The following is a 14,219-nucleotide window of genomic DNA, read 5'->3' as shown; positions in this document are numbered from 1 at the left end:
TCAATGATTTTATAATTCATTAAAAGTAAATATCATGGCTATTGCTGCACACATTCAAACTAAAGCCAAGTTAAAAACACCTCCAATTTCTTACCAAAAAAAAAAAAAAAAAAAAAAAAAAAAAAAAAAAAAAAACAGGAAATTTAGCCAATTCAACTACCTGAAGAATTTACACAAGTTCAGAAAATTGTTTGGCCATCTTTACATATGTATTATCAGATAGAAGAAACACCGATCTAAAACAAATGCAATTCTATCAGTATTGATTTTAAGAAATACTTCGTGTATTTGTGTGTTTTATGACTACATATATGCAATCTTCATCGCCTTTTATCTCCAAGAAAGCACATCAGTCTTACAGCTTTAAACAGACAAATGTATACAATCGACAACTAAACTTTGCACTGTCACTTTAGTGTCTGGAGAAGTTACTATAACTTTATAAGAGTTGCTGTTAGTTGGTAGAGGTGCGTCAATAGGAGGAATGCGAATAATAGTGCGCAACTTCCATCACTCTCCAAGGTTTCTGAACAAATGCCAAACAAAACACTAGCTACTGAAAAGTAATCAGTACTTTTCCACATGTGGTGGAGGTAGAAAGGCTTCCTGCACTTGAAAGCATATTGGTCATGGTAAATTGGGTTGAGAAAGTCCCATCGACCGAGCAACATCTTGAGCGGCAAAATCATCAGCTTGAGCCTAAGCATAGTAAAATGTTAAAAAGATATCTATTTTATTAGCCCTATCAGAATTCTAAGGAAGTGATGACATATTTACAATTCCCCTGTTGAATAGGTTTGTGCCAAATCTCAAATAATCCAAAAGTTTCCTTCAGGAGAGATATAGATCTTGACAATACACAACATAAGAGCAAGATGAAGTTTGAGGCAACTCTCATGCTTCCAGGGTATACAATAGCAGTAATAATCCATTTCTCATGCAGAAACTAGCCTACACTGGCAATATCAATGTCGTAACCCCTAGTACTAAGTTGGTCAGATAAAAGTAAAACAGAAACATGAGAATTATGAATCATTACTCAAAAACGGGAGGCAAATGAAGTTTGAGATAACTTCAACTCTTCAAGGTTATGAATAAAAATAAATTAAAGAAAAGAAAAGCTAACCATATTATATGCTAAAAATTAGCATAGATTCATCATGGAAAGTAGCCTTTTCCTGAGTCCTGACCCCAGACACTAGGTAGTACTGTAGTAGGTAGTCAGATAAAACAGAACATGAAGCCTTCATCAATTCATCTAGATCCCCCCCCCCCACCCACCCACCCACCCACCAACACCTTTCTATAAGAAGATCTTGATTCGGTTTGGTAATCAGCTGATCACCCCCACACATATCTAGGCTTACATGACACCATTTTTTTTAAAGATGAAAAGGAAACAAATGGAGAGGTACGAAATAAAGTTAAAACATAGATATCAATTATTTAGTAATTGCTACTTGTATTTGGCCATACCTGAAGGCGATGCAACAGGTACATCAAGAACATATGTACAAAAACCTGAAAAGGGTAAATTGGCCCCAAGTTAGAAAAATGCAACATCATAAATGGAGGTGGGAGATTTAGCCAGTCTTACTAGATAACATAGCAGACCAACTCGAGCTCTAGGGTGCCGCCATAGAATCCTTGTAGCACTGACGGCACCAGAATCTAAAAGTTTTGCCGCCTTTCGCAACTGCAATGTGAAGATTCAGGGGGGATTTATTAGAATGAAACAAGGGACTGTTCAAGAATATAACAAAAACACTGGCACAAAACAAGAGCGCTATAATGCAAAAACAAAATACCTGCATGCTAGCCCCAACCAAGTGACGTTGATGTAGTGGGAGAGGCCTGAAAATTCAGCTTTGTAAGAATAATCCTCATTTGTGCAAAGGTTAATGCTTTATTATGGAAAACAAACTCGTACACAAATAAGTACATATGCCTCTGGCTTCACAGCTTTTCTATGATAAATCTATGATGTATTAGCCCATTAGTTCCTATGATGATTTAGACACCACTGCGTCAGCATTTTCAAGATCAGCAAGCCAAAAGGTAGATAACAGTATCTCCTAAAGTATCAAAATTACAGAGCAACCCAGGCATCTATGTGATTGAATAATAAGAATCACGAGATGTGTTTGAAGTTCCTTCCCCTATGTCCATTATTAGAAAACATTATATATATATATATATATATATATATATATATATATATATATATATATATATATATATATATATATATATATATATATATATACGAAGTAATAGTTATGGTAGAAATAAGGTTCTTATTATGGCAATAATAAGGACTGGATACACCACGATGATAAAAAATTTCTAACAGAAAGATGCAAAACACAATGTGCTTATCGTGCTCAATATCATCTAATCCAAGCAAGGAAACACAGGTTTATCCTAAGTGATACACTGGCTGACTCATTTTCTAGATCTAACTTTTCTAGGCTGAGTTGAGGGCAAGTGACTATATCTCAACATAAAATAGCCTGTTTATTAAGACAGAAAATTGTGGGTACAGGTAAAACGAGGGAGGACATACTCGAGTTCTCTTATGTCTGTTTCTTCATCCCAAGTTGTAGATGCCCGACGGGAAATCTTGTTTCTCTCTGCTTCCGCCTACAGACAAAGAAGCATTGTCAGATGCAAAACCAGGCAGTCAGATAAACAAATGTGAAATCCAGATAACAAGTAAAGGCTGATAGCTGTGAGAAACAAATAGAAGTGTAAGAACAGACCTGTACTTCCTGAAGACGTTTGATCTCCTTCTCTAACTGAAACTCTGCAGCAGCTTTTTCACTTGCCATTGTTTCAAGCTGTGTTTGCTTATAGTACTGACACAAGGTGGTTTAACAAGCATGTCAGTTTTATCTACCCTTATTGAAAAAGTCAGAATGTGCACAAGATGTTAATATTATATACCAATAAATCGGTTAATTCACGGTATCGCTTTTCAAGTTCCATGTGCTCCTGAAATCATCAAACACAAATTAAAGTTCATGATGTCCAACTAAGAAAAATCAAAACAGAAAATGAGCTAAAAGTCAGTGTTGGTAATAAGAAAATGGTATTAACTTTGTTACTTATGCAGCTATGCCTGACAATCCTTTAGTTTCAGCTACCACCAGAGTCATCAATAATGTCATAACAAGATTAGGTGGTCAAATGTAAAGAATATTTTGGTCGTTGCAGCATTTTACAATATGTTCAACATTAGAATATGAGAGCTGTTGTTGCAAACCTTAATACAGACAATTTGAACAGGCAACCAATAAATTTAATCTAATCTTTGACTCGAGCTTTTAATTAGCCAGTACTCAGATAATTGATGAAAACATTTTGAGACCCAATTTGTGTAGAATGATCTACTTCAGAGAGGGAAGAGTATTCTTCTTTACTCATGATGAACATTGAGTTTAAAACGTCAATAATAACTAATGTTCTGAAGGTGGTTACATACATATTTGAGTGCTTCTGTCGAGTCAAGTACCAACACTGCAGCAGGAAAACTATAAATCAAGGTTATGTCTCAGATTTATTAGCTATGAAGTTTGTCCATTTCTAATTAAGCTGAAAATTTTACCTCTTTGACAACAAATAAATGGACTAAACCAAATTTGACTCAATAAACTATGCGCACTTGTTTCTTATTGTGTAGAAGCAAAAGGTTGTTGTGTTTAGATCAAGGATCAACAAGATAAAAGTATAAAACCTCTGTTTCCATCGGAGTACGCTGGAAAATTTTTATACATATACACTGTAACGGGTGACTCTTTAGAAAAACTTGGTCATGTTAATATTATACCCTATCAGCTATGAATTACTGGTGTGAATAATATCTTGAGAAGCTTTTAATCCAATGGATTAGAGCCCCAAAAGAATATGCTAAGCTAATTCTGTGAGAGGTGACTGTCGATCAAGATAGACTATGTAATGTTGAAGTTGAATTATTTTAGATAGAGGATTAGGGGGTTCATTACATATACAAGGAGATCAACGCACGAGTGTCAGAACTAAAATAGTGATATCATACAAAGTATTAATTGCCTACTTAATATTATGTGCCTCAAGGCATTTAGCACATCAAAGCTTCTGATCCAAATCAAGCATCAGCAAAAGTCAGAAATAGCTGACCTGACGTGAATAATGCTCAGCATCTCTCTTCATGGCAGCCATTTCAACTCTCATCTTTTGCAATTCAGCCTTTGAAAAATGAGATTGAGATTCAGGTAAAACTTTCAACATATTAAAAGACACTCAGACAAGAATCATTCAGAAAGCGAAGACTGTTAACACAAGACTATATAAGTGCAACATGTAATACTCTGAGTTTTGACTCACATCAAGAGAAGAAAGCTTGATTTCAGCATCTCTTTGACCCTGACGTGCACGTTCCACTTCCTGTTGCCACGTCTGTATCTTCATTTTAAATTCAGTAAATCAATATGCAGGAAAGGTGTTAAATCAATAAAGCCGTTGAAAATCAAGGGATCCAAGTGATTATAGAGCATTGACATTCTATGCTAGCATATATTATCATAATTCATTATTGAAGAAAGTATTACCATATGCACAAGTTAAATAACTGAAAAGTTTACAATTAATTTGAATGTCTGATCTATATTCACGATAAACACCACTAAAAACACATTTGTCAGACTACTTAAATAGTAACTTATTTTCATACATAAAAAAGACACCTAAGTACATGAGGCCAAAAAAAAACAAAACTTTATTTTAAAAAACCAAGCACTCGTTAGGATAAAACCAACAAAGAAGAGCTAGATCAAAACAGACAAAAGGGACAGAGAGATGGGGAAAAAAATTGAGAGGTTAACCGGGAATTATAGAAAGTTCTTTTCAATTAATTAGTAAATCTTTAAAGAGCTGTGTCTACTCTCACCTACACGCTGTATGGCTGATCACAACCAGATGATAACGACATAACTAAAAATATTCCAAATTACAGATGTTTACTAGAATCTATAGCAACAAGAATCTCGCAATATAATTATCCAAAGTTCCAGAAACTTTTATCCCTGCCAAATTCAGAAATGAAACTATAACAGTTTGGGGGTTGGGGAGCGGGGAGGAGAGGGGAACCTGGGAAGCTACTACTTGAACCATCTAAAAACTCTCGAAATTCATCTTCCACAGATTTTAAACAATAGCCTCTTCATCGATAGCCAAAATTAAGGTTTTTATTTTTTTTTTATTTTTATAATCGGAAACATTAACATATTGAGGCTTTTACGACACAAAATGGTAAATAGTGTGGAGTTCCCTTTGGTTTTTTTTTTTTAATTCCAAACCTGAATCAATTGACTTGGGTCCTCAGGAGACTTCTTTTGCTCACGACGTAAACGACTCTCCAAGTCTTGCAATTCTTGATTCAAAGATGCACATTCAGCCTGTCAGAGAAGAAAACAGACATAACTAAAATTTCTTTGTTAAAAAGGGTGATATAAATTCTTCCATGGATGAATCTAGCCATACCTCAAGTAATGCCACCTTTTGTTCAAGCTCGCCTGCTTTTGCTGTCCTCTCATCTGCCATTCTCTAAGGCATACAGCATTTAGAATTATGAATTAGAATCATATGAGCAACAAGCAGGTGTTCCAAGTCTGAATTTTGCAGCTATATGTTTAGGACTCTGTGCCAAAATCATAAATGAATCGTGGCTGCTAAATAAGAAACATGTATGAATTGGCTGATCCCAATTATTATCACAGAAAGCTAGATACTTTTCTTTTATAATTTTCTCAAGTCATTATAAATCTTAATCTCAAACAAATGTTTCACTCCAGCTATGTTGAATGACTTGGAAACAGGAAGATGAATACACAAATATTTAAAAGCTTGGAAAAGGTGAAACAAAATTCAATAAATTTAGAAAAAAAATCTGAGTACAGGTTTCAAACTATGGATCATTTAGAAAAATGGATATAAAACTAACTTTTCTGATCAATTTTTTTGTTTCATGACCAACAATAAGGAAAACAACAAATGGAAAAAAGCTGTAAACAGAAAGGAAAGATATCTCTGTGCATAGATATAACAACAATTGAATTACTGCTTCAACTAGACAGTCTAGAATTTTACATCTTCCGAAAAGTATTGAGCATTGTGAACAGTTCTCTTGAAAAAAAAAAAAAAAATTACGAAACAGACGTGCTTTTGGCTTCAGTGTTTGATGGTGATGACAGTACTCAAAGTCCAGAACTCAAGATTGATGAAGCTTATGAAATTAGACATTGTACCTCACTAAAATTTCAACGCATTTTATAGTTTTATACAACTTCAAATGTCTTAAAATAATTATATCATTCTTTAAGAACCATGCAAACCGTGAAGTTGAATATGCTAATCTCCTAAACCATAAAATGAATGATTTTGGATATTCAGCTTATTTTTGGACATGATCCATGAAGTCCAAGAAAAAAACGCACTTTGAGTAACAATCTGCTTGTTCTAATTGTTTCAGCACAAGATTTCTCGCCAGGAGCTTGTCACAGCGCTATTCCAGCACAGGCGCCTTGATGCCATGAAGCATGAGAATATGGGATGTTTAATACAAAAGCCTATATCTTAGTTAAATAGAGTCACCACGCACTGTCTGCTTCTGATTAATATTAAAATTACCTAGTGCCATAAGGCATTAAATGCTTAGATATAACAAGGTGTTGCCTAAATCTATTAACTAATACTAAATTAAAACATGCTGACATCACCCCTTCTCCAAATTGTACACATGTCACTCTCACATAAATTTTTCTCCGCCAATTTGCTATGATGATGTCATTAGTTTCATTTTTTATATTATTTTTTAAAGTGTTACCTTTGCTTTTTACCTAATAAACCTTTCATATGTTTTACCCTTTGCCCTACCGAATCCTTCTTTTTTACAAGTATGTAAATATTTCAATGTTCAAAAGTGTTCATTGTGATTTTTTTTTTTGGTATATTTTTCAAGTACTCCATAATATGCTACTGTAAAAATTACTAACCATGTATACAACAAAAATTTATGGAGTACAAAACTTTCTTTCTCCGTATTATAAACAAATCTCACAATGTGTTTGTTTAAAATCGTGCATCGCACGGGAACTAAATTAGTTAAGTTCATACATTAAACTATCACTACAAAAGTTCTTCAAATTGTCAAGTTTCAATTGCTCATAAATAAGGCATCATAGTTCTCACCATACCTGCAGTCTAGCAAGGCCAGTAGATGCATCAACAGCTCGGTGTTCCAACTCTACTTCCCTCTCCATTGCAGCCTGTTAATTCACATGAATAGCATTATGCTAACAGAAATAACCCAAGGGAGTGATGAAGGATATAGGAAAATACATAACCTACATAAGCAATTGACAGACCTTTTTGGTGGCATTATGAGCTGCACGCTCTTCTTCTGCCCGCCGTTCAGCCAAGGCAAGCTCCTCCTTTAGGGCCTGATTCATTTGCATGGAGATTTCTGTTAACGAGGAGTACATGGAAATGACAAATCCTTTCTTACATGTCATAACATACACATCTTGACTTCATGCTATCAGAAAGGGATTCGTTATGAATATCAATTTGCCAGCAAACTTACTTGCATCATCCGTGTTTCTGTAAGCTCCCTGTTTCTCATTAAAGTTTCCATATTTGCCTGATAAGAAGTGCATTGAGTCAAGAAAATCCGAAGAAAAATCTAAACCAGAAAAACTTGCTGCCCAGCAAAGATGATGTTTATAGCACAGCTTTACAAAATCAAATATGCAGGAGCAGTTTTTTTACATACTAAAATGGACAGATGCAAAAACTACTCAGTGATGGTTTGGTTGTTTACAAGAGATACACTTCTCAAGACTTTGCATTTCCCATGGGGGAAAATGAAGAAAACTATATGGTTTACTACAGACAGGTGGGTCTATTAGTTGGGGACGGAAGGGGGGTGGGGGGAGGGGAATGCATAAGTATATTCCCCCATTATTTTGGAAAGTAGAATTTCCAAGGTGTGCAATTGTCTTTGTCAACCAAATAATTCCCCAGTGTTCCAACTTCTAGGAATTTGTACTTCCAGTGTAATTTAATGTCAACTGAACGTCACTTAGTAATATTCTGATGTAGAAAGTAAAAGAGGGACCCCCCCCCCCCCCCCCAAGATCCTTAGAATACATCAGACCTGCAAAGATGCCAAATTCCCTTCAGACAAAGCAGCCTGCTTCTTCAGAGCTTCAACAGAACTGACAAGTGTCTCAATTTCAGAATTTTTTGCAGCTAATGCTTCAGCCATGTTTGACTCAACTCTGTTTACTTCTGTTTTGGCAGCAGATAACTCCTGCTGCAGTTGTTTTATGCGACTCTCAGAAAATTTACTGAGCTCCCTCTGCCATGGAACATAAAAGAGTACATTATACGATGAATTCAAACATAAGATTATGTTGAAGCCAAACAAACCTAAATCTAGGAGGCAAGAGAGAGGGTTTACTTCAGAAGTTAAAAGTTCCTCTAACTGAGCATTTTCAGATTTGTATTCCTGAAGACGCGATGAAAGTCCAGCACAAACCTGGAGAGAAATATAACCAAAGTTTAAATGAAGCGTGGATGTAGGATTTTAGAACCACAAAAATAAGCCAGAGAAGAAATTTCATCTTGCAGGTGAATACAGTATAATAATATCAGGAAATAACATACTTCGTATGTATGAATGGTTTCACAGATCCTGAACTTATTGACCCTTATATGAGCCTATCTTTCTTGAAACATGTTTTTTAAATGGGAAAATAATAAGGCCTAAAAGTAATACCCAAGCTTCAAGCTCATAATTGCATCAACATAAAAGATGATATTTAGAAAATGATTTAGCCAAATTTCATAGAGAGCTTTGAGGCAACAAGCATTAATAAAGACAAGACATGACCTACTACCTCTCTGATGAGTTGATTATATCATGCAAACACGTACAAGTCAAACGCACATTGTTATATTGAACACTGTTACATTCCTCAATGTGTATTAAAAGAATGATGATTTCGCAATTTGCACAAAAATACAGAACAAATAACACTAAAAATATTGTACCAACCACATTGTACAGCAACGAACAAGAGAAATATTACCAAACAACAAGGTTCATAAGTTCTGATGAGTGTTTGACTATACCCGAGCTAACCTGGCCTCTTTTGATTGACCAGTAGTATTCGTTGATTGGAGCAGACCTTGAGCCTGGATATCAGACAGGGTAAGAGGTCGGTAAATGAATTCCTCCACACATTGCATTACAGAGTAATCGGTATGGTAGCAATCTTAATATATTTTACCTCTTCAAGTTGCTCTTGTACTTTGTTCGGAGATGTCCTTGCCTTTTCATCCTCCTGTTTAAAGGGATTGGAAACAGGTTCAGGTGTGACATCAACAGTGTTTACCTTTTTTATATCAGCATTCACTACGATTGGTGTAACATCAACTGTGGATTGGAACTTCTCTTCCCCAGGCTTTTTCACAGAGTCATCTGCATCTTTCACACCAATACTTTGGCCAGAATCAATTGAATGAATATTGTTAAGGCTTGCCTCAGTGCTTGCAGCAGCAGATGTTGTAGAAGGAATATTGCCACTACCAATCTCAACATTCAAAGATGAAGTGACTAATTCATCACTGGTAGCAGCCTTGCCCTGCCCATCATTATTGCTCACTTCATTTGATGATGTATCAGATATAGCAGCATTTACATGAGAATCATTATCAATATTGTCTTCCATCTCAATTTTAATTTGGGCAGTTGAGTTTCCTCGGGTCAGTCCGTTATTTTCAACTGTTGTGGAGGTCCCCATCTTATCGGATTTCAAATCTGATACTGATGGCTGTATGCTACTTTCTTCCTGTGCACTTTCACCTTTTCTCACACGCTCCTCCATAGAAGCTCTCTTCTGAGAAAAGAAAGGATGTAATTGTGAGATGAATGTATAAATTGGATTATCATCTAATAAAAGTAAAACCGGAAACTAAAGTCTGTAATTACAGGGTATCACCTTTGCCTTTGCCTTTGACCTTTTACCCTGAGGACCTTTTCCATTGGAAGCTGGAATAAAATAAAGAGCAAAAATCATGACAGAACCAATTAAGAAATAACCACCTAGCCATGACCTTTTAAAGGAGATCTTGGGGTGTCCACATTTACAAAGCCTTATATTAACTATTGAAACTCAACTAGAAAGGTTGTTTCCGAACAACCCACATAAAACGAATTACTTTACCAGAATAAAAATTGTTAAAAATATTTTAAAAGAGGATGCATAGTACAATTGTCATAGTAGTTGTAAGAGTAGTAAGAAAAATAAATTCTTTATAAATAGCGGCATAGATGACTTTTTAGAAATTTTGAATGGAAGTTGGGATCAATACCTGGTTGGGGTACATTGGACTGCTCATCTGAAAGCTCATTTGCAACAAGCTTTGCCCTCCGATCAACAACTTCAAACAAGCCTGATCCGCAGAACAATAGATATATAAATAGAGTAAAAAAGGAACCAAAGACACACCCACACAGAAATACTACAGCTATGGCTCATTTTATGAAAAAAGTCGAGCAAAAAGATAATGATGGCAATGCAGGCAAAAGATGATGTCACCATTCCAAGTTCAGCCTCAGTCATTGAAAAAACATGAAAGCGTGATCCAAAAAAGGGTATAAATTACTACTTGAAATACATAAGGGAACCATTTGGGTATGTTTTCGAATCAACACCCCTGCCCTCAATGGAATGCAAGCAAATATTATGGCTCAAACATGAAAGTATATACTTCGTAATATCAAATTCCTGATTTTAAGATCTTATTGCACAAACAGCTATATAGCAATGCAATTACAGAGTGTGAATCCAGAGTCAGATGACAATGGAGGTATACATACTCTGGATGTTAGAGGCAGCACAAAAGAGAGAGGACTTTAAGGAGACGTTTACAGATTCACCCGTAGAATGCACTTTCAGGGAGGGGGTTATTAAGTAATAAAGGTATGAACAACTAGAATAGCACATGCTGAATCTCATAAAGCTTTAGGGAGACATTTATGGATTCACCTGTAGAATGCACTTTCAGGGAGGTGGGTTATTAAGTAATAAAGGTATGAACAACTAAAATAGCACATGCTGAATCTCATAAAGCTTATTCGGGGTGACTTTGACATAGTATAGACAGCCCAGGAACATACATGAACCCTCATATAAGTCCTATCTGGAAGAATATAATCAAACAAATGAACCATGCATTTATAGAAAGGTTTCAGATTTCTATCACAGGCTCCAGTATGGCTTAAGAAAAGAAGGTTCCAACATAATCTAAAATCATTTACCATAGTCCCCTGAAAAAGTTGATAGAGTACTAAAAGGACTAATTTTGTTCTAGAAGACTAAAAACACTAGCATACATTAACTGTTAAAAACGACCCAAACTGTGCAAACATCACCACCCATTCCACCGTTAACTTACCAAAATGGCAGATAAAGTTCAAATAGACACCATAACGTTGGCGAATGTTTACTTACCATGCTCATAAATTCAATAACACTTCTCTCAAGAGTCTGTATCATATTTCATTCTTACTTACATCACTAATAGTCTCTCTGTTCCAAACCCAAGTCCCCAATTACTCCATGTCTCAATGTTCAATCCTCAAACATTAAGTACTATCCTCAACAATCCTAAGGAGCTCTCACGTCTTAGCAACAAGGATCAATCATCCACCTTAAAATCAACAATGGTTCCCCTCCACTAGTGTACACCCGAACCTCGCCCCGCCACGCTACATAATAAGAGTGCTTCCCATAACGAAATGCAGACCTACAACAAGGATTTCGCTCCTACAATAAAATCTCCCTCCTTCCATCCTTGTTAACCCCCACTTAAATCATTACAAATGTACAAAACCCCAAATCCCCATTTGCTAAACTAGTAAACTAAAGTCAATCAACTGAAATTCCAGCAATTAAGCCACAACTAACAACAACAAAAATTACCCATCAAATTTTTTGTTTCTTTTTCAGGGTGTCGGTGCTAAATTAAAATGAACTATTCAATGCATATAGATCCAATTGAGAAAATATAAAATTGACCCACAAATTATATCAATAATTACAGAATTTCGAAGCAATTCCATCAACATTGCAAACACAAAATCGATAAATTCATTATAACGAAAAAAAAAAAAAAAAAAAAAAAAAAGAGAGAGGAGAGAGAAAAAGACCTTCAGCACGCTTAAGCCAGGAATCCATTGATTGACTTGAGCGATCAAAGTGATGAAATAAAATGGGATTAAATTTCTGAATTCCAAGAAATTTGTTCAGTTTAAAGAGCAATTAAATTTAATTTGTTGTATGATTAACAAATTATACAACAAAAAATAAAATTAAAAAATTGAGAATATTTAGAGTATATCGATTTTGTCAAGAAATTCAGCTTCTGGGCAGCGCACAAAACAGGCAGACGTTAGTTAAAATGTGCCTTTCTACTTCTGTTCTGGGCAGCGAACAATACAACCAGATGTTAGTTGAGAGTGGATTTGGGCCTTTGGGCTGGGTGAGAGGTGATTATGGGCCGGGCTTTGGTAAAAATATGACTCATTTTATTATTTTTGGGCTAATATATTGGGCTTGTCTTGGGAATATTTTGCAAATTTTTGGCTGAGATTGCGCCTAGCAAATGAACATTAACTAGGAAAAAAATGAACATTTATTTCTGAACACTGCATTATATAAAAATGAACATTTATAATATAAGAGTAAAATAAAAAGACTATAAAACTGAAAAAAAAAAAAATGTGCATTTGATATTATACTACTAAACATTTCAGTTGTATATAAAAATGAACATATGATATTATTGCTTATTCATCAACATTTATTTAAGCTTCAAGTTAAATGCCTTGATTTGTTCAATTCTCTTTGAATGGATTGTAATCCCCCGTGATTTTGTAATTATTATAATTATATTATATTGATAATTATATGATTATTTTACGATAATTTTATATTTTTATAAATATTTTGAAAATAAAGTAATTTTAAGTTATTTAGTCATTACTAGCTATTGTCAATAATCATTCTACCATACAAATTAAGAGCTTAGTCCAAATTACCTCAAGCCCAACTTTACACCTTATTTCTAAACTTTGGCATATATTTGGGCCTAAACAAGTCATCCTAATTATATTTGGATTAGGAAACCCCAAAACCCACTTCTTATTATTTATACCCACCTACAATATTATCCCCTTTCACTCCAAACCTCACGTAAAGTTGCTGCTACTGCTTTCCCTTTTGCTTCCCCTTGTTTTCACGACTTCACCAAAAAAAACAAAAAAAAAAAATAAATAAAATTGTTGTAATAAAAATAAAATAAAATAAAATTGCTGTAATAAAATTATCGAACAAGGTGAAATGTGAAAAGTCTTGTGATGCGATCGTTTTAATAAAATACTTTTTTCTGTTTTCGAAATTATTTCTTTTCGTATTCTATTTATGGAAAATGTCCAGTCCAGTTTAGTTCGGTCCATAATAAGGGTCCAATAATAGTGTAGTTGGATTGGGCTCGAAAAGAGCTTTCCAATGATATATTATAAGCCTGATTCCGATGAATAATGAGGAAGTTATGACCAAAATACTAAATTGGGCTCAAAATGGTTTTATATGGCCCAATGATCAAGTGGAGAGCCCATTAATTAGCATTCCTAAAATCATTATGATTGATTTTAATTTTTTAGAACAATCTAGAAGGTTATTTTAAATTCTAGTGGAATTAGGATTAATAATTATATCTTTTAGAAAAATAAATAATTTTATTTGGAATAAAACAAGTGTTTTAAAAAGATTAAATCTAATTTTAAAAGATAAGTACGGACTTTAATTAATCTAATTTAATTAGATTAAGGATTTCGTACGGATTTTAGATAACGCGTTCTCCATCGCGAAACGACATGACCCATCGCGTCGCGATGGAGTCATCGCGCCGCGATGACTCTGCGACAGAACCAATTTTATTCTGATTCCAATTCTAACTCTTTTCTAATCGTTTTCAGATTTTTTTTTTCTATAAATAGGGTCGATATTCCCCGTTTTCAAATCAATCAACAATCATTATCTCTTCTCTCTCTAAAAGCAATAGCTTATTCTTTCCTTCTCTCTCTTGTTTCTAAGCTTGGCCTTTTCGAA

The 14,219-nt window shown here is 34.7% G+C and overlaps 1 protein-coding gene across 2 annotated transcripts; it reads right to left on the bottom strand.

Annotated features, from left to right (window-relative positions):
* Positions 1–34: 34 nt before the first annotated feature.
* Positions 35–12,600, bottom strand: LOC145579902 (golgin candidate 1-like). Of its 2 annotated transcripts, none has more exons than XM_081637197.1 (21): positions 12,257–12,600; positions 10,417–10,497; positions 10,044–10,093; positions 9,333–9,941; positions 9,175–9,237; positions 8,501–8,578; positions 8,195–8,398; positions 7,622–7,678; positions 7,404–7,478; positions 7,233–7,304; positions 5,521–5,583; positions 5,337–5,435; positions 4,366–4,437; positions 4,159–4,227; positions 2,947–2,994; positions 2,763–2,858; positions 2,567–2,643; positions 1,809–1,854; positions 1,598–1,696; positions 1,477–1,521; positions 35–699 (listed from the first exon to the last, which is right to left on the bottom strand). In XM_081637197.1, the coding sequence occupies exons 1-21, from the start codon at positions 12,282–12,284 to the stop codon at positions 628–630; spliced, it is 2,103 nt and encodes a 700-aa protein (XP_081493323.1). In that variant the 5' UTR covers positions 12,285–12,600; the 3' UTR covers positions 35–627. The 2 variants fall into 2 exon arrangements, with proteins under 2 accessions (XP_081493323.1, XP_081493322.1); XM_081637196.1 differs by having other exon boundaries at positions 37–699; positions 4,366–4,443.
* Positions 12,601–14,219: the final 1,619 nt, after the last annotated feature.

This window comes from Chenopodium album, chromosome 14 (genome assembly GCF_948465745.1).
Source record: "Chenopodium album chromosome 14, dcCheAlbu1.1, whole genome shotgun sequence".
Taxonomy (NCBI): Eukaryota; Viridiplantae; Streptophyta; class Magnoliopsida; order Caryophyllales; family Amaranthaceae; genus Chenopodium; species Chenopodium album.
This window is presented reverse-complemented; position numbering and strand designations above follow the sequence as displayed.

What these genes read in the sequence shown, in the direction of transcription:
- LOC145579902 (XM_081637196.1), bottom strand. Translation starts at nt 12,284, where the DNA reads ATGGATTCCTGGCTTAAGCGTGCTGAAG. An exon ending in GTCCAATGTACCCCAACCAG is followed by an intron (nt 10,094 to 10,416) that starts GTATTGATCCCA and finishes ATTTTATTCCAG; the next exon opens with CTTCCAATGGAAAAGGTCCT. An exon ending in AGGAACTTTTAACTTCTGAA is followed by an intron (nt 8,399 to 8,500) that starts GTAAACCCTCTC and finishes GTTCCATGGCAG; the next exon opens with AGGGAGCTCAGTAAATTTTC.